The sequence below is a fragment of the Empidonax traillii genome, unplaced genomic scaffold (assembly GCF_003031625.1).
Source record: "Empidonax traillii isolate 1590-97213 ecotype Southwest subspecies unplaced genomic scaffold, ASM303162v1 scaffold1692:size73552, whole genome shotgun sequence".
Taxonomy (NCBI): domain Eukaryota; kingdom Metazoa; phylum Chordata; class Aves; order Passeriformes; family Tyrannidae; genus Empidonax; species Empidonax traillii.
This window is the reverse complement of record NW_020956885.1, coordinates 37,126-61,832: the sequence shown is the minus strand read 5'-3', so window position 1 is coordinate 61,832 and position 24,707 is coordinate 37,126. Positions and strand designations below refer to the sequence as shown.

The following is a 24,707-nucleotide window of genomic DNA, read 5'->3' as shown; positions in this document are numbered from 1 at the left end:
GTCCCCAGTGTCCTTTGAGCACCCAAACCCCTGTGGGGTCCCCCCCGACCCCCCCACATCAGGGAACCGGGGGGGGCATTAAATTACTCCGGTTTATTTATAACAGACCCTCAGCCAGTACAGTACAAAACTTACAGTAGATCTCGTTACACAAATCATTAATTACAATATTTTACAGATACAAAAGCTCCTGGGGGCGGGGAGACGGAGGGGGGTGGGGGACAGGGGGTGTCCAAAAGCGAGTCAAAACCTCACAAAAAAGGGCAAAGCAAAGACAACAGCGAATCCATTAACGAGAGACAACCAAAAAACTCCGGGGGGGGAGGCGGGGTATTGCACATCCTCGTTTGTTCTTCATCCATCGGATTAAAAAATAGATATTTACAGGGATAAAGCGACCTGGAGGTTTTACAAAATTCCTACAGTTTCGTTTCAGACTCCGACAGGGAAAAAAAAGAAAACGGAAAGGGGGGAAAAAAAAACACAACCGACCAACCCAAGAGGGGCTGGAAACGGCAGAGCTTCGATTTGGATTAAAAAACCCCTTTTTTGGGTTGGTTTGGGCGCTGGGGGGTGAGAGGGGTGCCGTGGGCACCCCGTTACGGGCGGCTGGGAATGGGGTGACCCCCCCTCCTTCAGCCGTCCCCCACCTCCCCTCGCCACCAGAGGCCGTCACGGAGAGCAAAAAGGAGGGGGAAAAGGAGGGATAAAATCCCCAAAAATGGGATAATCTCCCAAAGAGAGGCGGGAGGGGCAGCGGGCGCGGCCGCCGCTGAGGTGTGTGCGTGTCCGTACAAAGGAACAGCTTTGGTTTCGCCCTCGGGGGTGCCCCGAGGGGCCTTTTATGCATCCTGGGCCGGGGGGATGGGCTGGGGGGCTCTCAGCACCAAGGGGAGGGGGGCTGCAGCCGGGGGTCCCCATGGGCAGGGGGGCTGCGGTTGGGGGTCCCCCAGCTCTGAGGGGCGGGGGCTGAGCCTGGGATTTTTGGTTCTCGCTGCTGCCCTGGCCCTGCCGAATCCCTTCTCCCATCCCAGAGGGGCCCCTTCTCCCATCCAGACCCCCAGCCATGGGACTGGGAACCCCTAATCGGGAATGGAATTCACCCCTGGAATCCGCCTGGATCCCGGCAATTCCCCTGGGATCATCCCAGGGGGAAGAGGGATGTGCTGGGGGCATCGGTCCCAAACCTGGGGGTCCGGGGAAGCTCCGGCTTCCGGCTGCTCCAAGCAGGAACTGGAGCACCAGGAGAGCACGGAGACCCCACTGACCCCCGGGAGTGCTGGGGGGAGCGAGGGGGGGCCGGACCTGGGGTCCACCGGGGGGATCCTGCCGGATCTGGGGTCCCCCGGGGGGGTCCTGCCCTGCAGCAGATTCCGGCCTGTGCCGAGGAAGAGGAGAAGGAGGAGACCCCAGGAACAGGATGGATCTGCCTCCGGATGCTCATCCTTCTTTTTTTGGAGGACATGGACCCCCATTGCCCCCACGTGGGGTCAGGGGGCTCCGAACTCCACGAGAGGGGAGCTGGGAAGGTGCCTGGGAGTCCCCACATCCCACTCCAGGGGTTTCCCAGACAAAGCTCGGGATGCAGCGGCTCCCGCCGGGCTGGGGAGGGTCAGGCTGGGACTGGGGGGGTCCCGTGGGGGTTTAGCACCTAATTTGAGGTTCAGTTTGCCCGGGGATGGGGACGGGCAATGCTGGGCTCGCACCAAGGAATGGGCTCAGAGAGGAGCCGACGGGGCAGGACAGGGGGGAACAGTCTCAAAAGCTCAAGTGAGACTTTCTTTGGGTAAAAAACCCGACAGTTATAAAAAGGGAAACTCAAAAGCTTAATAAATAATGGAGAGAGGCTTGGGAGGTGGGGGGAGAGCACAAAAAAGTCCATTAATATTCAATATTTAAATAACTCCGTTTATAAAAAGGCAGATTAAGGGCTCCCCCTCGGCGGGGCCGGTTGGTTTGTGGTTTGTTTTTGTGTTTTTTTTTTTTTTAATTATTGAAAAAAATTTTTTTTTAAATACTTTTTGTAGCCAAAGTCAGTGCAAAGGAGTATAAAAGAAAAACCAACAGTTCCATGCCCTAGGGATGGAGGGGCTGCGCTAGAGACAGGGGGGAGAATGGAGGAGGGGGGTGGGCTGGGCGTGGGGGGGGGCCCGGAGGGGGTTCAGCCGATTTTGTGCTCGCCCCGCACGATGTGGGAGGAGAACTCGTACCGGTCCTGGCTGTGGTAGCCACAGATGTTGCACTCGAAAGGGTCTCTGAAGCCGTGGCAGCCCATGTGGATGGTGAACATGACGTGGTCCAGGAAGAGGATCCGGCAGTGCTCGCACTTGAAGGCCCGGAGCTGCTCTCCGTCCTCGTTGAGCACCCGCAGGGATTCTTTGGCGGAGCTGGGGGTGCACCGGGTGCCCGGGGGTCCCTCCGGCCCCTTGGGCTCCTCTTTGGCATAGGCTGGGCTGTGCCGGCTGCTCCCGGGCGCCAGCTGCGAGCTCCGCTCCTCGTGGATGCTCTCCGTGTCCGTGGAGTCCTGGCAGCCGTTGGAGGGAGACCCGCTGGGCTCCCGGGCCCGGAACACCACCGACACCCCGTCGGGCACCTCCTCGTGGCCCTCGGCCGCCTCCCGGCCCCCCGGCAGCTCCAGCCGTGCCGGCAGCGCCTGGATCTGCGTGTAGACGGAGCTGATGACGGGGGTGACCTCAGAGATGCAGTTTGTGGGGGGCAGGCGGAGCGAGCGCAGGTGCTCCCCCCCCAGCAGGGACAGGGGGCCGCCGTAGGAGGCGTCGAGGGGGTGGTGGGCTGAGACCACCTCCACGTCCTTCTCGAAGCTGGAGTTCACGTCGAAGGGGAGCTCGGAGAGGGCAAAGCGCATCTGCTTCTCCCCTGCGGGAGGAGAGCGGCGTCGGAACGGGCGGGGTTGTATTTGGGATACACTCCCCCTCCCCCATATTAGAGTGTTGGGACAGGCAGGTTTGGTGTTGGGATGACCACCCACACCCCCTCACATCCCTTCCTTTCCCTTCCCAGCACTGTGTCCGACACCGATCCCATCCCAGAGCGGAGGCCCTGAGCAGACCCCCCCACAGCCCAAGGAGTGGGTCTCAGCTCCCGGGGGGCGCCTGACAGGGCTGGTGTCTGGGGGCTCCCCGTTCCCGGCGGGAGCACGTCCCCTTACCCACGAATTTCTGCGGCGTGGAGCGTTTCCGTTTGGTGAAGCTGTTGGTCAGGCGGTCGATGAAGGTCGGCCGCTCGGCCGAGGGGTGGAGCAGGGAGTCGGGCACGATCTCCAGGTCCCGCATCTCCTCACCTGGGGAGAGAAGGGAGAAGCCCGGATCAGCCGGCGAGGCGGGACGGGACAGGCACGCTGCCACCCAGGCCGGAGACGCCGCGGGCAGCGCTCCGGACACGCCGCTCCTGCCCTCTGCCAGCTGGGACGGACCTACGGACCGGCTGCCGGACCCTGAGCTTACCCCGTCGGTGGTCGGTCGCAGGGGAGCGCCGGCAGCCGGTCCGCATCCCTCCTCCGTCCAGCCGGGCCCGCTCCTGCCACTTTGGGAAGAGGAGCTGCTTCAACGGATCGAAGTGCCCTCGAGTTCTCCTGCCGGTTCCCGACCCCGGCGAGACAGACCCCGCGCTCTGCGGGCGAGGGCAGCTCCCACATCCCCGGGGAACCTGGCCCTGAGCACTGGGAACCTCCCTGTGAGCTCCAGAGGCTCCGTGTCCGACTCCAGGAGGCTGAGGAGCCGGAAAGGCCCCAGTTCTGGCTCTTTGCCAGGGAATTCTGCACGCCTGCAACTCCCGAGGAGCTCCCGAGCCACACGTGCCTGCTGGGACACTGGCCCGCAGGGGTAAATCCCAGCTGATGGCACCACAGCTTAGGGAAAACACTCCTGGTAGTTCTTGCACTGGAAATAGGGGCTGGGGAGTGTTTGGGTTCGGGGCTTTGGGATCCAGAGGAAGCCGGGGAAGAGTCCGGGAGGTCACACTGCACTGGCAGGTTCGTGGCATCGCCCAGCACAGGCTCATCGCACCTTCCGCCCCAATCGGGGGCACGGAGCCCGCTGGGGGCACTACTCCCCCCCCACAGCACCCCCTTTCCTTGGGAAAGACCTCCCCAAAACTCAACCCCGTCCCCAAAACCCAACCGCGTCAGCTGGGGGCTGGGAACTGACCCCACACTCCCATTTCCCACCCTGCCAGGAGACCCCTCACAGCCTCCCCGGATCCAGGGGGGCGCTGGGGCTCCGGGACCCCCCTGGCACTGACCTTGCTGGCCGGGCAGCGCCTGTGGCTCGGGATTGAGGCTCTGGAGGTAACTGTGGCAGCGCTCCTTGTGCTCCTCCAACGTGCTCTGCTGTTTGTAGCTCCGGCCGCAGTAGTTGCACTTGTAGGGTTTGCCGACGGTGGGGGAGGAGACTGGATGAGGAAAAGAAGAGCCCGGATGTGAGCACGGGGATGGTGCCCTCGCTGGAGGGACCGGGGAGGGGCTGGATGCGACTCACGGTGGGGAGGAAAGCAGCAGGAATCGGGTCAGACGGGAGAAAAGCAACGGGAATTGCTGAATGGGGGGGAAAAACGGGAGGAGCTGGTCAAGGCGGGGGGAAGAGCCGTGGGAATCGATTGACAGGGGAGAAAAAAGGCAAAAATCGATCAGTGGGGGAGAAAACTGGCAGGGATTGGTCAGTGGGGGAGAAAAGCAGCAGGAGCCGGTCAATGGGGAGAAAATTGGCAGGAATTGGTCACTGGGGGGGAAAAAGCATCAGAAACTGGTCAGTGGGGGAGAAAAAGAACAGGAATAGGTCAGTGAGGGAGAAAAGGAACTGGTCATCAGGGAGCAACCCAGCAAGGCAGGGACCCTCACCCCCAGAGCCATCAGTCCCACGGGATGTCACCTCCCCGAAAAAGCTGGACACCCCAGGGCAGAGCACAGAGCTCAGGGAGGGAGGGATGTGCTGTTCCTGTCAGATTTATGGGCTATTTGGGGGTTGTTTTGGGCAGCTTGTGGTTTAACCTTTAAAGGGATTTTTTAAAGCCACGTGCTGGGGCTGTCGGTGAATCCACACTCACCCTCCAACACCTGGATCCGCGTGGAAAGTGGGATCAGCACCCCCCCAGGAGCCAGATCCTGTCCCAAACCCCCACGTTGGGCAGGGGGACCCCAATGGCCACACACTGCCCTGGCCTGGGGGATCTGGGAGTCCAGGAGCAGCCCTGGATTTCCCCACTGGAGCTCCGGGTTGGAAATCAATCCAGAGGAACTGATGACAAGTGCAAATCCCGCCCTGGGCACCAGCATTGTCTCAGGGCAGCTGAACACGGGTTTCCTCCATCCCAAGGGAGGCGAGGAGGGCCCCGGCCTCCAAGCACCAGCACAAAAATGTGCCCCAGGAGTCGATTCCTCAAAGCCAGCAATTCGGATGCGAGCGACTCGACTCCAAATTCCATTATTCTCATTAATCCCTATCATTCGAGGAGCTTTTAAAGTTTAAACATTCCCTCAAATGGCTCAGATTTGTTACTCCAAAACAAGTGTGCTTCCCCAAGCTCCCCTGATGGGATTGGGGTTGGTTTTCCACACCAGAGGACTCCCCATGGATACCCCAGAGGCATTTCCTAGGGATAATAAAAGAGCGTGGAGCAGCAGGACAAGGGAGGGAATGGCTTCCCACTGACAGAGGGCAGGGGTAGGTGGGATGTAGGGAAGAAATTCTTCCCTGTGGGGGTGGTAGGCGCTGGAATGGATTTCCATGACAAACAGAATCGTCAGGATCCCACCCCCAGAGGACTCTGGGATGAGGCCATCAGTCCATCTGTCACCCAAAGCCATCAAGATGCTTCCCGTGGGTCTGTTTAGGATCCCTGAGGTTCTTCACCCAAAAGTTCTTCACAGAGCGCAGAGCTGACCCTAAGCCCCAGAATCTGGGCCCCTGCAGAATTTTCTTGTGGCCCTGCACAGGCAGACAGCCCCAGGCTGAGGGGACGGGACGGGAGGGAGGGCGGGGGTCTCGGGGGAGTGCCGGCTGGGGGCTGCAGCCTCTGATCTATTTCGGAGCATTGCAGCCCGTTTGATCTGGATGTTAATCCCTCACTTTTTTGGGCAGCACATCCGTGGAGATGAAAGGCGGGTGTCCCTCGTGGGGACGCAGGGAACGCTCAGGCCTCTGGGTGGGGAGGGAGAACCAAACCCCCTCCGCTTCCACCCGCCAGGGCAGCGCCTCTGAAATCAAGGATTTTCTTAGTAATTAGCTCCCATAAAGCCTAATTTTTGTTTGATATGATGTGAGGGTTTGTCCCATTTCCGTGTCTCCTGACTGAAGGACTCCAAAGGACCAAAAGAAGTAGCTTTGTCCCTTGGCAGTGGGAACACCCGGGGATGAACTCCCATGGATGGAGCAGGTCTGGGGGCTCCTGATGCCTACAGGTTCTTCAGGGACAGGTTCCTTCCTCCGAGGAAGCCCCTGACACTCATTTCCACGCAGTCTCTAAAGATCCTGGAGCTGCAGGTGTCCAAACACCTGAGAGCGCTGTAAGGCCCCAGTGGTGCCCAAATCCAGGGAAAATAGTGCCAGACAGCGTCCTGCCCTCCCCTCCACGGCCCCACCAGCTCTTACATCATGGAACTGGAGGTGGAAACCGCAGCTCAAATGTCCTCTTTAAAAAGGACAATGTCAAAACATGACACGAACCAACCCCCTGGCGCTGGTTTCCACCACACCCACGGGTGGGACCTGTCTTAACTCAATAAAATCATTAAAACATTTATCAGCTGGAAGAAACTGGACCGGCCCTGTGGGCACCTCTCTGGTCAGCAAGTTCCTGACTCTGACACGTCCTCTGCCTTCAGCTCCACACCGGCCCGAGAGAGAGCAAGTTTGTTTGGGAGCTCAGGGCTGATGATTGTGAACCTTCCAGGGAGGTGGTGGGGTTCCCATCCCCAGAGGTGCCCAAGGAAGGCCTGGACGTGACACTCAGTGCTCGGGGCTGGGGGACAAGGTGGGCATTGGGCACAGGGTGGACTCGACGGTCTCGGAGGTCCTTTCCAACCTCAATGGTTCTCCAGCCCAAATCCCTGGGTTTGCATCCTCCTCCCGTGTTCTCTCCCTGGCTCCCGCCCCCAGCCCACCCCCCTGGCCCTCGGGACCCACCGGAATGCGTGCGGAGGTGGCCGGTGAGCGCGTCCCGCCGGCGACAGGCGTAGTTGCAGAAGGGACATTTGAAGGGCTTCTCGCCCGAGTGCAGCTTGATGTGGCGCAGGAGGTTTCCCTTCTGGGTGAAGGAGGCTCCGCACTGGTTGCAGTGGAAGGGCCTTTCTCCTGAAAAACCAGAGCAGCGGGTGAAACTCCTGCTGAGAGTCAACAGCCCCGCAGAGCGGGAGCTTCCCCAGGTGTCCACATGTTGGAAAGCACTGGGTCAGCCACCAAAGTGATCCAGATGTGGCCCCAACCCGGGGAGGGATGGATCTGCTGCTGGAGTGGGGACAGGGACGAGGAAAGAACAGCCACAGGCACTTTCCTGCACTTTCCCTCACCTTCTGGCCACCACTCTCAGTGAAAGAGAGGAGGGTTAGGTGGGATATTGGGAAGAAATTCCTCCCTGTGAGGGTGGTGAGGCACTGGAATGGATTTCCCAGAGGATGCCCCATCCCTGGAAGTGTCCAAGGCCAGGCTGGACGGGGCTTGCAGCAACCCAGTTTAGCAGAAGGTGTGCCTGCCCGTGGCAGAGGGTGCAATGAGACCATCTCTAAGGTCCATCCCAACTCAAACCCTCATGGGATTCCACAATTCAATCTGTGGGGTCAGCACCTGGACCTGCCAGCCCTCTCCCACGGCTTTTGTGGCCACCAGCCCACCCCCCCAGGCCCCTGGAGCCCCCCCCTGCCCCAAACCTCACCGGTGTGGCTGCGCTTGTGCACCATGAGCACGTTGGGGCCGATGCAAACCATGCCGCAGATGTCGCACTTCAGCTTCCCGTTGGGAAGGCGGATTCCCCCGGGAGAGTGCGGCTCTGGGCCCGCCCCGTCGCAGTAGCCCAGGGGCTCCGAGAGCGAGTCCTCCACGATGACGCTGTCCTCCTTCTCCAGCATCCGCTCGTCCTGCGACATCAGCCGGCTGGACTCCTCATCGCTGTACATCTCCACCTTGATGGAGTTGGCTGAGGAGGGAGAGGGGACAGCACGGGTCAGGGCAGGGGAAAACTCCCAGAATTCCCAGAGTTCAGGTGGGAATTACTCCTGAAAGAAACACTGACAGGCTCGGTGATTTATTTGTGATCAGTCTGTGTCTCCCTGGCCCCTCGGGAACAGATTCCACACAGGGATCCAAGGTCTTTACACCTGGAGGTCTTCACTCCTCGTCCCAAGGGAAAAGATATGTAACTCCCTGGATTCAAGGGCAAGCAAAGACACCAAATAGCAAGTCCTGGAATCCAGAAAGGCTCCAGAAGAAGAAGCTGAGCATGAGTTCCTTGGGCAGTGAGGAAACCCGGGCTCACCAGGACAGCCATGGCTTCACTGACAGCTTGACCTTTGGCATCCAGTGTCAGGAAAAAGGAGTGGAGCAGGAGGTGCTGCCTGGGAACACCCAAAACCTGCCTCCAGACACTGGAGGGGCAGCACGGGGGGGTCTCCCCACTGCAGCAGAGCCCCTGGATTTCCCTCCCCACCACCACCTTTCCCTCCTCCTGCAGCACCAGGATGGAGGGGACGCACCAGTCCTGACCTACATTCCCGACTGCTCTAATGATCTGAGGAATGCCACAAATCAAACACTCCCCAGCCCACTCCCTCCGCGCTGCCAGGGAGCTGGGATGGGAAGGACAGGGAGAAACTCTCCCTCTCCTCCTTCCCAGTGAACTTGTCCACCCTGATCCCACACACTTCTTCCCTCAGCCAGGTACCCAAGTGGTTGTCCCACCTCTCCATGTAGCTGCACCCCCTGCCTGAGGGAGAACCGCTGAGACACCCTCGGGAAAAGACACCGGGCTGGAGATCCGGGCTCAAAATGATCAGAATGGGAAGTTTCCTCCCGTTTTAAGCCAACACCAGCAGCTGGGAGCAGGAGGGAATTCCCTGGGGAGGCTTTTCAGCCGGCGGCACCAGCGACCTGCTCCCGTGGTGCTGGTCCTGGCAGGCTGGAGGAGGAGGATGATGGAGCAGAGTGGAATCCAGGTCACCCACAAGCACTGAGCCCAAGGCTTCAGCTAAATATTTCCAGAATTCCTCTAAGGATCAGATTCTTATTGGTTCCTTCTAAAGCAGGAGGCTCTTCCCAGTCCCTGGAGAGGGGAACCGCCGGGCTAGAGGGACAGAGCGTTGCCTGCTCAAGGAGAGGGGGCTTCCCAAGGAGAGGGGGCTTCCCGGAGGGCAGGAGCTGGCGGAGTCCGAGCTGCCTCGTGGAGAACGGAGAGACGGAGCACAACCACAGAATTCCCAGTGGATCCCAAATCTGGAGCTGACGTGTCCCCTGGAGGGGTCCAGCTCTTCGTGAGAGTGTGGATTCTCACCCACAGCCCAGGGACACCCACGGGACCGTCTGAGGGGACTCGAGAAAACCTCGGGAACATCCCGGGTACGGAACCATCCAGGGGTTCCTTTAAAAGCTGGGGCGGGTCTGGATAAACTCTGGCATTGGCAGGGGCAGGGAAGACCCTTCCCTGGGTCGCTTACCGGGCAAGGCGGGCGTGCAAACACCGGAGAGTGGAGATGGTGCGGCAGGATGGTCCCGGTGCCGTGGGACCCCCGAGGAGCCAGGCCAGCCCCCCGCCCTCGGCACTCGGGCTCTTCCCCGGAGCCAGGTACAGCCCTGCAAGTGGGGATTACCGAGGAGCAGCAGCATGGAAGTGATTCATCCGAGACTGCCTGAGGTTTATTGCCGGGTGAAGAGCCCAGGAATTCTGGCTCTGGTTCCTTCCCTCCCTGGATCCTCACAGCACAGACAATGCTGCTTCCCCGGGGGGCTCTGGGCAACGCGCCCCCCGGTCCTGGTGCCCCCAGGCACTTCCAGGCCGCGTGCTGAGCCCCTGGATGGGAGGAGGCTGTGGCTGGAGCATTCCCGGGGGGGAACAGGACTTTATCCGGTGCCACCACGCTCCCCTGCGAGCACCAGGAGCCGCCTCCGTGCGCAAACACGGAGTGAAAAGCTCCTCGCTCCGCGCCGGAGCTGCCGGGACGAGTTGACGTTTGTGGTTGGGTTTTGTTGTTTGGTTTTTTTTTTTTTCTCCTCGCCCATTCCCCCGGGGACTAATTTTTTCCTGGGTACAGAAGAGAGGCCAAGTATTGTTCTGTAATTCTCCTTTCAGATCCGACGTGGGGTCCAGGAGAAGCCTCTGCCGGCAGAACAGGTTATATAATATTCCTGCTCCTCTGGGCACGGCGCTCGCCGGATGAACCAGCTGTGAAGTCAAGTCAGATCAGAGGCAATGCCATCACCCGTGTCCTGCTGTTAAAGGGGAAGAGATCAGGATTTTCCACGTGTTCAATATTCCTCTGGCTTCCCAGCGAGCAAAAGGGCCGCGTTACCCCTTGGAACGCCAAGACCTCATCTCTGCGAGGAGCTTCCACATGCTCCACAGCACAAGTGTAAGATAAATAACGAGTAATAATAAGAGTAAGAAATGGCAACAGAGCTAATTCCGAGCATTATCCTCCTGAAATTGTGGTGCTTGGGGTTTATTTTATCCTGGCTCAGGAAAAACAACCATCAAATGCCACGACCTCACCGGATAAGTGACGGGGAGTTCCTCTGCCAGGGAAAAGTGATGTGCAGTGACAGCTGGGAGTGGGAGAGAGGAAAGATCAGAGCTGGGCCAGGTGTTTTGGGGCTGGCTGGGTTCATCCAGAGCTGGAGCAACTGTTGGATTGTGAATACCAGGAGAGCAAGGCAGAGGGAGCAATGGGAGTGTGAGGGATGGAGACGGGACCCGCCAGAGGGGGGGGCTCCTACACAGAACCCAAACAGCAGTTTTGTTCATTTTTACTGAAAAGCAGAGAATTCCAGAGTGAGTAGGGAAGGAGATGGAGAATTTCACTCCCCACACTAATCCCATTTCTGGATCCCCGTCGGGTCACCAGCTCAGCTCATGGCACTTGGACAGGGACACAACAGCCCATCTGGGGGCTGGTTCCAGCACCCCGTGGCATTCCCAGTGTATCCAAAGGATCCCAGGGCCTCTCTGAATCCACGGCAGTGACACAAATAACTTCCCAACAGCCTCATTCCCACTGAGGCCAAGTTCTGCTCTGTGAGCTGCTCCGACCCGCCCCGGCTCCCACACAAGAGGAAACTCCTGGTTTCCCACACTGCCATCCCGATGGATATAAAATACAACTCATTCCAAGGAAACCCACAGCTCCACAGCCCCTCGGAGCCGATCCCCGACAGTACGGAACACACTTCTTGTGCAGATGGAACTCAGGAGCACAAGGAAAGACTCTGAATCCTCCACCCCCGGCTGAGGTTTTTCCACCCCTCAACATCGGTTTTTCCACAAAAAAAAAAAAAAAACCAGCTCAGCAGCAGCCAGTTCCTGGGATCAGTGCCCGGGATCTGAGACTGGGATCAGGGACCAGGCAGCTGCTCCAAGCAGAGCCCAAAGCCGGGTTTATCCCCTCCGCTTGGAAAACAAAGAGTCAGACTCGGAGCGAAATCTGTCACAGCGGGAAGTCAAAATTGCTGGCGGAGCGCAGGGACCGGGAACAGCCGGGTCAGGATACTCACCGCTGAGGGAGCGGCTCGGGGACGAGTGCTGGCTGTTGGGGGTGCTCACCGCGGGGCCCACGATCGCCGAGGTGAACTCCTTCTCCAGCGAGGAATCCCCACTGCCTTTGGGAGGAGGGAAACAGGAGTGAGCAGTGGCCGGTGGGAATCCCCCCGCTGAGCCCCCTGCCCGGCCCCTCGGCTTTGGGAAGGGGCTGGAGGGCAGGAATTTACTCCCATGGTATTAGGCTGGGTGCATTTCGGATTCCAGCCCTCCAGCCCCACAGCCCGGAGCCGACGGCAGAGCCAAGGTGTCCATCCGAGGGGGGACCAGACCACCCCCCTCCCAAGCACCAACCCCCAGGACCTGTCCCTTCACCAGGCACTGGGATCCCCCTCCACGACAATTCCCGAGCAGACACTCACATCCCTGGGAAGCCGATCCCTCCCCACTTGGACATGGGCCCTTCCCCGCTCACACCAGCACACGAATTCCCTGACACAGCTGTCCATGGATCCCCTCGCTTTTTCCCCTTCGGGGGCTACCAAGTGTCTGTTCCGGCAATCCCAGCAATCCCTGGAGCCCCCCCGGCAGCCCCGGAGCCGGGCGATGCTGCGGGAACGGCAGTTTCATGATGGAAAGTGCAGCAGCTCCCTGAGCACAGCTGGGAATGTTATTTCTAAACACTGGCAGCTGGAAAACTCTCCTCTCCGTGTTCCCCGAGCCCAGCTTGTCCCATTGTCTGGTGACTGTTGGGAGGCTGAGCTCATCGGCCTCGCTGAGCATGGGAATCGCTCCTGGGAAGTGTCCCTGGAGAGCCCGGGACACCCAGCAGCGGCCTCAGCTCCCAGGGGCGGGATTTAAAGGTTCCTTCCCTCCTGGGATGGCAGTGGGAGAGACTTGGAGCACCCTTCCCTCTCCCCTCCCCATGCTCCAGAGAGCTGCTGCCAGTGACTCTGAGCCTGAGGTTGATGATGCCCAGAGGGAATGAGTCCCTGCATTCCAGTACCTCTAAATCCCTTCCTGGAGCCAATGAGTCCCTGCATTCCAGCACCCCTAAATCCCTTCCCGGAGCTGCTCGGGATCTCTGGCTGCTCTGCAGACACATCCTGAGCCCAAATCCCCCTGTGTGGGGGTGAGACCAACCCTCTTGTAGGGTCTCGGTGCTGTGTCCAGAGCCCACCTCGCTCCAATCCACGCTCAGAGGGGAGGTCAGGCCTTTCCCCCCATCTCCTCCCTGCTGGCACAGGGAATTCCAGACCCCCTTAAATCCCTCTCCAGAGTCAGTTCAGGGCACATCCTGGGGCCAAACCCACTCTGAGTGGGGCAGGACGGACCCTCTTGCAGGGTCTCAGAGCTGCGCCCTGAGCCCACCTCGTTCCGACCTGCACTCAGGGGGGCCAGGTCCTTCCCCCCCCTCCTCCTGCTGGCACAGGGAATCCCAGCCCCCCGGAGCCCCCCGGAGCCCAGCACAGCCCCTGCATCCCTTCTCCACACACACAGAGCGAGCGGAGCCGTGCCCGAGTTATTTCCGGATCCTCCCGCCCCTCGCTCCCGTTCGAGGCGCATTTATTGTACCTTGCTGGAGATACCCTGGAGTGTTATCACATCCAACTCCTTGGAAACAGCGCTGGATTCCGGGCTGCGTGTGCATGTCTGCGTCGCTGGCAGGGCGCACGCAGCCACTCACCTTCCAGGAAGAGCAGATTCCTGGAAGCGAGGGAAACGTCCGTCATTTTACAGTCAGGAGGCACCGGGCGAGCGGGAACCGGGGCTGCGGAGGGCACGGGGGAAGGAGGCAGAGGGGGGGGACGGGGAGGTGGGCAGGGGACGCGGGAGGGGGCTCAGCCACCATGCACAGGATCCCCAGGATCGGAATGAGCAGAGGGAGAAATGTTTTCCCCTCCCAGCTCAGCCACAGCCAGGGATGGGCTCTGACCCTCCGGCATCGCCGCTCGATCCGCAGCCCCGGGGAGGGAGCCAAGGGGGCTGATGTGGACCCAGAGCTCAAAAAGTGTCCCTTTGCTCCTTCCCCACACACACCTTGAATGGCTTCGTGCTGGAGCCGTGAGGAATTTTTGAGGAGCTTCCTGTGGCGTGCACTCCCCACCCCACAAACAAAGCCCCTCCCGGCCCCGGGTTTATCCCTGAGGAGGAGGTTTGGGCTGCTGGCAAAGCATCCAGAGGATGCTGAGAGCAGGAAGGACCTACTGCACCTTCCTCCCTGATCCCAGCGGCTGGAGAAAGGTTAAAACCTCCAGATTCCAATGGAATTAAACACTAAGGAGTTAAAAAAGGAAATTTCTCCTCAGTCCCCGCAAGCACAAAGGCAGGACCCGGCGTCAGCTCCGAGCTCAGCTCCTCTGCCAGCCAGCTTCATCCTCTGGATCCCTAAGGATCCTGCTGATCCCAAAGGATCCCCAGGCTCCTCCTGACTGGAAACATCACTGAGCTGATCCTTGGTGCCCAGCCCGCCCCAAAATCGGGATCAGGCCAGGGCGGAGCTTCCTGAGGCGGGATCACTGTCAGGGACCCCTGCCAGGAGCCCCCTCTGGAAAATCCCACACACACAGGGACGGGATTTTTCCCTTTGTGCAGCAGTGGGTCCGGCACCAGGACCCCCGGGGATGGCTCGGAGCCCAGAATACGGGCAGGCTGCACTCCCACCCCTGGGAGCAGGGGTTGCAATCCCACCCCTGGGAGCAGGGGTTGCAATCCCACCCCTGGGAGCAGCCAGCGCCTCGTTCCCATGGTCCCTCAGAAATTTCCCTCTCGGAAAACTGCTCAGACTTGGGATTTCGGGAAATTTTGGGGTCACGTTTCAGCAGTTCTAAAAAAAGAAAAATGGAAACCTGAATGTCAGGAAAGAGACGGCTCTGGAGCCTGGAGCCCAGTTACCCTGGTTATCCACGGAGCTGGGACAGGTTATCCTGCTCTCAGGTGACAGCTCCCGAAAAAAGGGGGGAAATGGAGGGGATCTGGGCTGTTCTGGGGAGTGGAGCTGGGAGGGGTGCCCTGGAAACATCCCTCGCCTTCCAACAGCCTCTGATGGGAGAGGATAGAGCAAGGCAGGGCAAAATTCCTCAGGAAATTGTGGTGGGACAGGGACCTGATCCCCTCCTGCCTGCCTGGGGGTCCTCAGCTCGGGACAGGGACCTGAGCCCGGAGCAGGATGGAGCCGGGACGGGCCAAAGGGCTCAGCTCCCATAGGCAGGAATGACACAAAGCACAGCAAAGCCTTTTTTTGGGATGAGTATCCACAGCATTTAGAGCCTGAGGAATGTGTAGAGGCCCCTTCCCCACCTCCCCCGAGCTCCCACCCCCTCTGTGATAACTCCATCTCCACCAGAGCTGGCTCAGAACTGTCTTGTTTTCCTGTGAAGGATACAAGGAGACGGAAATTTCTCACTCACGGAGTTCCCAGATTTTCGGTCCTTCACTCTTGACAAACAGGAGCTTGAACTGCTCCCCTTCCCTCTCAGCTCCAGAAGCTGTTCAAACCTAGGCCCCAAAAGCTGGAATCCAGGAAGGATTCAGACTGTGCTGAGGGAGAAAAGGTCTCCATCCTCCTCCCAACACCTCCAGCTCCCGAGCTCCATCCCCTCCGTGCCGTTCACCCTGGCACGTCCCAGCTCCCACACAGATTCCTGCCTCTCCAGGGCCGGAACTTCGCTGTGAAAGTTTCCTCTGGCTGTGCCACCTGTAAATCTCCACCAGCTCTCACTCTAATCCCGAGCAAAGATCGACAAGCTGAGGAGTTCTCACTCTGCAAACACCAGTTCCCTGGAGATAAGGACAAATCCCACCCAACCAGCTTTCACCCACTGCCCATCCCACGTTTCTGTAGGACTATCTAAATCCCCTGCATCCTCTGGGATCCCCTCTGGAGCTGGGCTGTGACCCCCAGCACAGAGTCCTCGTTTTCCTTTCCGTTTAACACAAAGCCTGGCAATGTCCCCTACCAGCACCCACCAGGTGAAGGCACAAGGACACAAACTGCAAGAAGAACTTCCCAGGCTCCACCTCAGAGCTGGGAATCCTATTACCCTGTGGGAATTAACCCTTCTCAGAATGGGTGTTCCCAACAATGTTCCCAGCACTGCTCCTCAGTGTGTGATGGAACAGCCTGGGGCAAAGCCACGGAGCACAGGGCAGGAGGAGGGTGCTGAGCATCTGAACCCAACCCTAACCAGCCAGGAAAAATCAAGCTTGGACCTACCAGGTATGTAGGCTCGCCCGTTACAGTCTTCTATATCCATCTTTGAGGGCTCTGGCTGGAAGAGAAAGCAGAGCCCAGTCAGGATCAGCCTCTGGAAGCTGCTCGGGTGTCTCCCCTTCATTTTATCCATGAAAAGAATCGAGATTTTGGGCAAGGAGAGAACACCAACACCCTGCATGCAGCCTCACAAGGGCCAACCCTGAACTCCAAGGAAAATCGGCCATGTCCTGTGTTTCCTGGCACCCCACAGAGATACCCAAGGTTTCAGATGCTCAAATGGCTTTTATTTATCGATTCCCAGCTGTTAAAACCCCAAATGAGCCCAGTTTTGGAGACAGGAGCTGTGCTGTGTGCAGTTGCTCTAATTGGCTGTTGGCTGGGTCAGGAACGGAGCATTTGCTGTGGAGAACAATTAAACCAGGGACAATTTGGGAGATTAACTGTCTCCTTGATAAGGAAAGTTGAGCTGCAGCAGCCCCATCAGGGGGTCCCTCCATCCCACAGAGCTTCCTGAGCCAACACAAATCAGTCGTTCCCTTCCGAACCCAAAATTTTAACATTCAACTGCTCCTGAAGGGGCCAAGCCCAAGGAGTCTGGGCTGCACATTCCCAGAGCTGCTAAAGAGGTGCCTCGTGTCCTTGAGTGCCACGGGCACCACGGGAACTCGAGGCAGTTCCAGTTAGGGAGGGATTAGTTAATTAGTTATAGGGGCTGCACAAAATAAGGACAACACGGGCCGGTGTCACAACACTGGCGCTGTTCCCACCCTGGCATCTGTGTCACCGAGGTGCAGGGGGCACCTGGGGCTCAGGACATCCCTGGGGCTGAGGACAATCCCAAGGCCAGGACAATCCCAGGGCTGAGGGCCATCCCAGGGTCAAGGACATCCCGGGGTCAAGCACAATCCCAGAGCTGAAGACAATTCCAGGCAGCAAAAAGAGAGCCAAGCACTCCGGAATTCCCCTTCCCGCCCCACAGCATCCATTCACTCCACGAGCTGACAACAATTTGGGCTGGAATCTCCCTCCCCAGCGCGGGGTTGTGCAGGAATTGTGGTCTGAAAACGCATCCTGCAGCTTTATTTCCATGGAAGCCGTAATTTGGCTTTTCAGCCGTGCTGGGGGATCCGTGGGCTCGGCACGATGGGAACAGCAGCACCGTAATGAGGAGGGATTTCATTTGGAAAGTCTTTTCCCTCCTGGGCTCCTCAGAAATCCCTGAAAACAGGAATTTCTAATAAAAAAACATAAAGGCCAATTGTCTGAGGTCTGAGGGGTGAGCACGGCATGGGAAATGCTGGCACCACTGCCTCCGCTTCCCAGGGATACCAGGGAACAAGCAGGACCCCAGTCCGTGGACAACGAGGAGCGAGAGCCAGGAATTAATTACTGGATGAGTAATTTGAGGGAAATCAATTGGAGGAGCTGGTTCTTTAATTCCTACTCATGCCACCCCATCAATGCCAATGGGATAATGGGCAGGGAGTGGTGGATTCCTCACTCCTTGTTATTTTAAGAGAACCCAGAAGAAAACATCAGGAGCTCTTAATTCCACAGTCATTTTCCCTGATTTTGGCTGAGTCTGAGGCCTCCCAAGCAGGAACTGGAACTAAAAGCTGCAAATTCCCAAAGTTCTCCCCAGCCCTGTAGCAACACCCAGCCTCAGCTGGGAAATGGCCCTGCCAGTTGCTTGCCCTCCGAGCCCTTTGGACTGAGACAAGCAGCACGAGAAGCTGCGCGGACGGACGGACGGACAAACACCCGACACAGCCCCAGGATAACGGGGCCGCTTCCAAGGACACGGCCTGGGCTCGGAGCTCCCTTCCCAAACCCCCTGGAGCACCAATCCACCCTCTCCCGGGGGGTCTGACCCGCTCCGGGGACACGCACGGCCCCGTCTCCAAACTTCCCTCCCCGCTGGCAGGCGGGATTGCCCCGGGAATTGGAGGCGGGAGCGCGACACAATTAGAGCAGCGCTCTCCTTCCCACGGAAATCAGGACTTTTCCCCAGGTGGCAACGACTCAAGGAAACAGAAAAGTCCTCCAGAGCAGCCCCATTTAATCCCCCCCATCCCAGCCGTGACCGTCCTAGAACTGGGAAAAGCCTCTTAAATCCAAGGATCCCCCACCTGGATCCTCTTTATTGTTCCCACTGTACCCAAAGTGCCACGAAATGACTCCAAACGCTCAGCACGGGGACAATTCCCACCTCCAGACACCTCCAGACCCCCCAGTCCCACCCCAGCAGGGAATCTGCTGATCTGGGTGGAATCTCAACCCTGGCACCACGGAGGGAACTGCTCGGCTCTCGCCAACTCACACAGAACCAGCCTGGAACAGCAAATCCCCTCGGTCTGAGCCGTTCCTCTGCCACAGGGATTCCTTCCCAGAAGGTCCTGGGGCAGGTCGGACCCTCTGGGCCAGGAAGACCCCTCGGGAGCAGTGGAATTCCTCACGGAACACCTCCCAGACACCACCCCAGCGCTGTCAGTGCCGAGGTCTGGCTCCTGTCTCTGTGCTGATCCGCTGCCAGGCAGCTCATCCTGCCTCTGGAAGCACCAGGAAGAGGTTTTTGGGACAAACACCTCCAAGCCCCCTCGGGTAGGAACCAGTAACCACTCGAAATTCCCTGTTTCCCTTCCCAAGCCCTGCTTCCGTTCAGCTGCAGTTTATTTTCCGACATTGAGGACGTTTTTTCCACCTTTGCTGCTCCAAAACCCCAAAGGTTGTGTCAGTGGAAACGTTCCGGAGCCCATGGAAAGCCCCATCCCACCAGCATTCCCAGAGAAATGCCAAGGAAGCGGCTGTGCCGGAGCAGGGAAGAGCCTTGAAAAGGGAACACAAAGTGCTGGGAGAGGTTCTGCCCATGATCAAACAGCTCCCATTGTTCCCACATTTTGAGGTATTTTACCAAATAAAAGGGAACAGTGGATACAGGGGGACGGTCCCCTCTGCCATTCCCAGGAAAGGGGCCCTGGGGAATTCCGAGGTCGCTGTTTTAGGGATGGGGCAGAGCCCCCCCAGACCCCTCCCGGTCTGTCCCACGGCTCGGCCTCCCCACAGAGCCCTAAACCCCAGGACAGGCCTGACGAGGAATCCCAGAACTCTTTCGGCTGGGAAAGATCTCCACGATCCCCCAGTCCAAGCCCAGCCCTCCCTGACCCTGGTTACGGGCTGGGATCCTCTCCCACAAATCCCCCACATTCCCAGGGCCTTTTTCCTGGAACCAGGCAAACAACGGCCGCGAATTCCACCCTTTTTGTGGCTACAGCAGGGAATGAAATTCCAGACAAATCCCAGCCCGGGGGTGGCCACGGGGCCCAGCTGCGGGCGGGGACTCCAGGCTCTGCTTCCCATGGGAGCAGGGATGTTATTTTTCCCTAATACTCCCTGTTTGGAGAAGCTCCTCCCCGCCGGAGCAGCTCTGGCCGGACATCAGCCCTTCCCGGAGAAACCATCCCAAAACGGGGAACAACTCGAAATTCCTCACTTTCAGCACACTCCCAGCATCCCGCAGCTCCAGGGAAGTTCGGATTCCCAGCCAACCCGGGGGGGTGTTTTCTCCCCGTGCCTTTGTGTGGGATCCAGCCCCGGGGGCACCACGCAGTAAATCACCCCGGGGGGGCTGGAAAACCATTCCAGGGGAGCCAGGGAGGGGGGAGAAGCTCCAGGACAGACAGACAGACAGGACAGAGCTCCGGCCTCGCTCCCGGCTGCTCCGCCGGGGTTTGAACTGGAGCTGATCCACTGGGAGCCCAGAACTGGGCCCTGCTGGGAGCTCCCTCCTCGCTCCCACCCAGTCCGTGTGCCCCGGGATAACCCCGCCATTCCCCCGGGATCGCCATTCCCCGGGATCGGGAGCCACTGGCTCTGTCCCCGGGGCTCCCTGGGCTCAGGTTTCCCGGAGTCCTTGGAAGCAAAAGCCCAAGCCAAGGCTAAAGATCGCTTTTCCTGGCTCTGCCGGGACGTGGGTCGGCCTTCCCGGCGAGACCCCAGGGCACCCCCCCACCCCCTCCAAGGATCCAGAGGGTGCCATGGCAAAGAGGTTTTGCCTCAGGAGCTTTCCCAGGAGCTTCCCCTGGGAATTCCCCGGAGCTTTCCCAGGAGCCTCCTCCGGGAATCCCCCCGGAGCTTCGGGCGAGGGTTGGAATGGACGTGGAATACTGTGGGGGTCGGCACAGTGGGAGGGTCCCAACGGGAACAGGGTCGGGAGGACCGGGATGGGGGGGGATTATTCCATCTGGAGCCACGTGCTGCCCATCCCGGTGGATTCCGGAGCCTCTCTGGAATCTCCCCTGCCTGGGGGGATCAGGAAGGGGGGAAGGGGGGTCAAATCCCAGCCTCCCGTGCCAGGGACAGGGAGGAGACTCCGGCATTCCCGGGCTGGAATTTCCCCGGGCTGGAGGGGAAAACTTTGCCCGGGAAAAGCAGCCCCGGAGCCCCCCGGGCATGAGCGTCCAGGGGGGGCAACAAGGGCTCCCCCAAACCCCCAGACCCTCCTATGAGCCTCCCCCCGCGCCCAAAATCCCATCTCCCAAAAAATGGGGGCAGAAGGGAGGGAGGGAAACGGCGGGGAACGATCCAGGAGACGGAGCAGGAAAAGCCCAGGAATTGCGGTGGGGGCTCCGCTACCCCCAGGGCAGGGCGGGACCCCCTCCCCAGGGCACGAGAGGTATTCCCACAAATACCTCTCCATGGATCGCTCCGGGGGGGGTCCCGCGGGGGGTCTCACCCCACAAATGGGGGTGTTTGAGGGAGGGACAACCCCCTCAAAACGTGGGGGGCTCAGGGGGGATTTCGGGGCGCAGCCGCCCCCCTCAGGGGTGTCACAGTCCCCAAATCCTCCCTGTTACCCCCTCTCCCGGCCCCCCTTCGGCACAGACCCCGCTCAGCCCCCGACCCCCCCGAACCAGCCCCCCCCAAACAGACCCCTGACACCCCCCGGGGGGACACGGACCCCAAAAACAGCCCCCTCCCCCGACACTCCTGACACTCGCCGGAGGGGGGGGAACACGGACCCCTCCCCAAATCAGTCCCCCCCGACACAGCCCTGCGGACAGACAGACACCGCGCCCCCAACCCACCCCCCCAAAGAGCCCCCCGCCCCCCAACCCAGCCCCCCCGCCCCCAGCCCCGTCCCGTTCTCACCGGCGGGGTGGGGGCGGGCTCGGGAGGCCCCCCCGGCCCGGCCCGGCCCTGGGGGGCTCAGGGGGGTCCGGGAGCGGCGGCGGCGGCGGCTCCACCTGAGGAGGCCCCGGGCCCCCCCCCCGAGCCACTTCCGGCCCCGCCAGCCCGCGCCGCCGAGCGCCGAGCGCATCGAGCGGGGATGCGGGGGGGGCAGGCGCGGGGGCCCAACCGAGCGCCGAGAGCATCGATGAGGAAGGCGCGGGGTCGGGGAGGGATGAGCGAGGATCGATGGCCGGTGATCGATCAGCGGGGGCCGATAGCCGGTGATCGGTAACCAACGATCGATGGCCGATGAGGGATCAGTGAGGGCTGATTGCCGGTGATCAAGAACCGGGAACTGACAGCCTGTGGTCGGTAACCAAGGGTCGATATTGATGCTCAGTTACGGAGGACCAATAGCCAATAGCTGGTGATCAATACCGAGCACAAGGGTGATCAATACCGAGATGGCCGACACGGCACGGACGGGCTGGGAGGTACCGGGTGGTCCCCAGGGCAGGGGGGCCCTTGGGGTCAGGGGTTATTTAGTGTTGGGGGTTATTTAGGGTTTGGAGTCCCGTGGGGTCAGGGGTTATTTAGGGTTGGTTGTCCCATGGGGTCGGGGATTATTTAGGGTCAGGGGGTTACACAGGGTCACAGGGCCCTAAGGTCAGGGGGTCCCATAGTGTTCATGGGGTCCTATAAGGTCACAGGGTCCCTTGGGTGAGGGGGCTATTTAAGATCAGGGGTTACCATGAGGTCCCGGTGTCCTGTAGGATCAAGGGGTCCCATAGGATCATGGGGTTATTTAAGGTCAGAGGTTATACAGGGTCACAGGGCTCTGTAGGGTCAGGGGTTCCTACACAGTCAGGTGGTACCATAGGGTCACAGGGTCCTATAAGGCCACAGTGCCCCATAGGAACAAGGGGTCCTTTGGGTCAGGGGGTCCCGTGGGGTCAGAGGGTCCCACTGGATCAAGGGCTCCCACCCATTCAGAGGGTCCCATGGGGTCCCGAGGTCACCTGTGCACAGGGGGGTCCTTTGGCAGCTGCTCCGAGGGGTCCAGGGGGTCTCTGTGGAGTCCTCAGACCCACCTTCCCACCCCTTCCCATCCCGCTGTGCCCTCACCGCCCCAGCAAACAGCCCAGTCCATAAAACTTCCCAAATCTTTATGGAGCCACTTTCACACGTCGGGGGCCATAAAAGCCACCGACCTTCGAGCCACGCATTGGGCGCTCAGCGGGTGACGCTGACGCGGACGCGGTGCCAGGCGTTGCTCAGGACCCCGCGCAGGTTCCAGATGGGCGCCACGGTGTCGGGCTGCACGTTGTAACTGGCGTCCACGGCCTTGCACACGATCTCCAGCTCCGCGCCCGCCGCCACGGGCGCCCGCAGCTCCCACAGCACCCAGGCCCAGGCCCGGCCCGGCACCGGCCGCTCCCCCGCCAGCTCGGCCGCCCGCCACGTGCGCCCGCCGTCCAGCGACACGTCCACCCGCACCACCTGGCGCCCGCCCCCGCTCCACGCGTAGCCCTTGACCGCCAGCTCGCCCGGCGGCACCGCCGCGCCCGGCCGCGGCTGCGTGATGGCCGACTGCACCGGCAGCTCCTGGATGGCCGGCGCCGTCCGGAAATCCACCGTGTCCCAGTCCACCGACGGGCAGAAGCCCTTGTAGTCGTTCTGCTGCCAGTGGCTGGGGCTCTCGGCCGGGCTCACGGCCACGCGCCGCAGCCACTTGACGCTGCGGGCGCCCACCACGCCGGGCACCACCACGCGCACGGGGAAGCCGTGGTCGCGCGGCAGCTCCTCGCCGTTCATCTCGTAGGCCAGGAGCACGTCGGCCTCGGGGCTGACGGCGCGTCCGTAGGGGATGGAGGCTCCGTAGGGAGTCCCCCCCACGTCCTCGTCGAGCCCCTCGAAGCAGACGTGCCACTCGCCGTCGCGGCGCTCGCCGAAGCCGGCGTGGAGCAGCACGTCCCGCAGGCGGGCGCCGCCCCAGCGCGCGGTGCTGATGGCCCCGATGTCCCACGGCAGCCCCTTGACGGGGCGCACGCGGCTCATCTCGGCGCGGCGGTTCCCGGCGCACTGCAGCGTGGCCGTCACCTCGTGCTTCGGGAAGCGGCTCCGCAGCTCCGGCAGCGACAGCGACAGCGTGCGGCCCCCTGGGCCCTCCACCCGCAGCCGGTACGAGCCGGGGTCCACGGCGGGCACGGGCAGGTGGTTGCGGGTGAAGAAGAGCTCGTTGGGCGTCAGGAAGCGCTCGGCCAGGAGCTCCGCCGGCGGCTCCGCGTTGAACGGCTTCAGGCTGTTGATGCGCAGCCCCGGGTGCCGGGGGGGGTCACCGGCGAAGGGGTCCTGGGCGGCGTCGGGGCTCGGCGGGGCCTCCTCGGGGCTCAGCTCGCCCACCTTGTACTCCCGCAGCAGCTCCAGCACGTGGGGCTGGCTGTGCACGGCATAGAGGGCCCAGAAGGGCTCCAGGGCCCCCCCGGCCGCCAGCAGCACCTTGTCAGCCCCCCCTGGGTGCAGCTCCACAAAGTCGGTGACATCAAAGACCTCGGTGCCGTGGGTCACCCACACGCGGTCCCCGGGGCTGCGGTGCCGCCTCACCTCCTCCCGTGTGTACACGGGGTACCGGGGGGCCGGGGTGGCCTTGGCCGCCTGGGCGCTCTGCGGGACCTTGGCCTTGTTAGGGGGGATGCTGCTCCCGGGGACCCTTCCCCCAGGCTCTCCCCCAACCCAGGAGCNACACCGGGCCCCGGCGGGCACCGGGGAGCCCCGACGGGGCGGGCGACTCTTACCTGCGCCCCACGACGGCCCGGAGCAGCAGCATCGCGGCGGCTCCTGAGCGGGAGAGAAACACAGGGCGGCTGGAACGGTCACCGGACGCCGTTACCGGGAAGCGGACCCCGTGACGCTCCCGGGGGAAGCAGGAATCGGGGACCTCTGCGTGTGACAAACCCTCTTCTCTCCCCCCGCCGACCCCAGCCCGGTCCCACTCCTAGTTTTTTCCCCCCGCCCCATGCCGGTCCCGGTGCTCCCCCCTCCCCAGCCCCCGCCCGGTCCCGGCCGTATCCCGGTCGCCCCCGCCGCCCACCTGCGTAACGGTTCCGGTCCCGCGACGTCCCAGCGGCGCTGCCGCTTTAAGAGGGGGGCGAGGGGCGTGGTCTCAAGGGGGTGAACCCTCCCGATCACGCCCCCCTCTATTTATCTTAGCGGGGGCCGCGTGGGCGTGGCCTCACCGGAGAGTGGGCCCCACCAGCCCGGGCTTAAAGGGGCAACAGCGGTCCCAGTACTTGGGGGCTTAAAGCGGCCACGCGTTCGGGTCTCACCGGACAGCGCTGTCCCGGTGCCGGTCCCGGTTGTCCCGGAGAGGTGAGGGAGCAAAGCCCCGGCGGCCGCCACCCAGCTGGGAGCTCTGATAAACGTTATCAGGGCAGAGCCGCGATCTCACACCGGCTGTTGGCACCGGATGGCTCCGGCTCCTGCCCCGTGCCAACAGCCGGTGGCTGCGTCGTCCAAGTCACCCCCCCCGCCCCTAAACCCCGCCCTGAGCACACAAAGTTCTTGTTTTTTTCGTTTTCCTTCTGTTTTTGTTGTTCGGTTTGGTTTTACTTACATTAAATACATCGGTAAA

At 61.0% G+C, this 24,707-nt stretch overlaps 3 protein-coding genes across 3 annotated transcripts in view; all 3 read right to left on the bottom strand.

Moving 5' to 3' along the window:
- RPS26 (ribosomal protein S26) overlaps positions 1 to 23,925 on the bottom strand; it is a 26,447-nt gene extending 2,522 nt beyond the window's left edge. The window contains exons 1-2 of the mRNA XM_027908389.1: positions 23,907 to 23,925; positions 7,730 to 7,732 (exon numbers count right to left, since the gene is read on the bottom strand). Coding sequence (XP_027764190.1) covers positions 7,730 to 7,732 — 3 coding nt within the window. The 5' untranslated portion in view covers positions 23,907 to 23,925. The remainder of the gene's footprint in view (positions 1 to 7,729; positions 7,733 to 23,906) is intronic.
- On the bottom strand, positions 1,356 to 21,103 carry IKZF4 (IKAROS family zinc finger 4). The gene is made up of 9 exons (XM_027908385.1): positions 21,056 to 21,103; positions 15,908 to 15,962; positions 13,267 to 13,398; positions 11,709 to 11,813; positions 7,885 to 8,145; positions 7,140 to 7,307; positions 4,261 to 4,410; positions 3,170 to 3,301; positions 1,356 to 2,877 (listed from the first exon to the last, which is right to left on the bottom strand). The coding sequence occupies exons 2-9, from the start codon at positions 15,945 to 15,947 to the stop codon at positions 2,162 to 2,164; spliced, it is 1,704 nt and encodes a 567-aa protein (XP_027764186.1). The 5' UTR covers positions 15,948 to 15,962; positions 21,056 to 21,103; the 3' UTR covers positions 1,356 to 2,161.
- Positions 22,306 to 24,700, bottom strand: SUOX (sulfite oxidase). Its single transcript, XM_027908393.1, has 3 exons — positions 24,690 to 24,700; positions 24,168 to 24,211; positions 22,306 to 23,940 (listed from the first exon to the last, which is right to left on the bottom strand). Exons 1-3 carry the CDS (start codon positions 24,698 to 24,700, stop codon positions 22,310 to 22,312), a joined length of 1,686 nt encoding a protein of 561 aa, XP_027764194.1. The 3' UTR covers positions 22,306 to 22,309.
- Between the last annotated feature and the right edge of the window lie 7 nt (positions 24,701 to 24,707).

Excerpts from the sequence above, each read along its gene's own strand:
- IKZF4 (XM_027908385.1), bottom strand. The coding sequence starts at position 15,947 with ATGGATATAGAAGACTGTAACGGGCGAGCCTACATACCTG. Across the intron at positions 8,146-11,708 it reads CCCGAGCCGCTCCCTCAGCG|CCAACTCCATCAAGGTGGAG; the intron begins GTGAGTATCCTG and ends CTCCCTCCTCAG. Across the intron at positions 4,411-7,139 it reads CCACCTCCGCACGCATTCCG|TCTCCTCCCCCACCGTCGGC; the intron begins GTGGGTCCCGAG and ends TTCCTCATCCAG.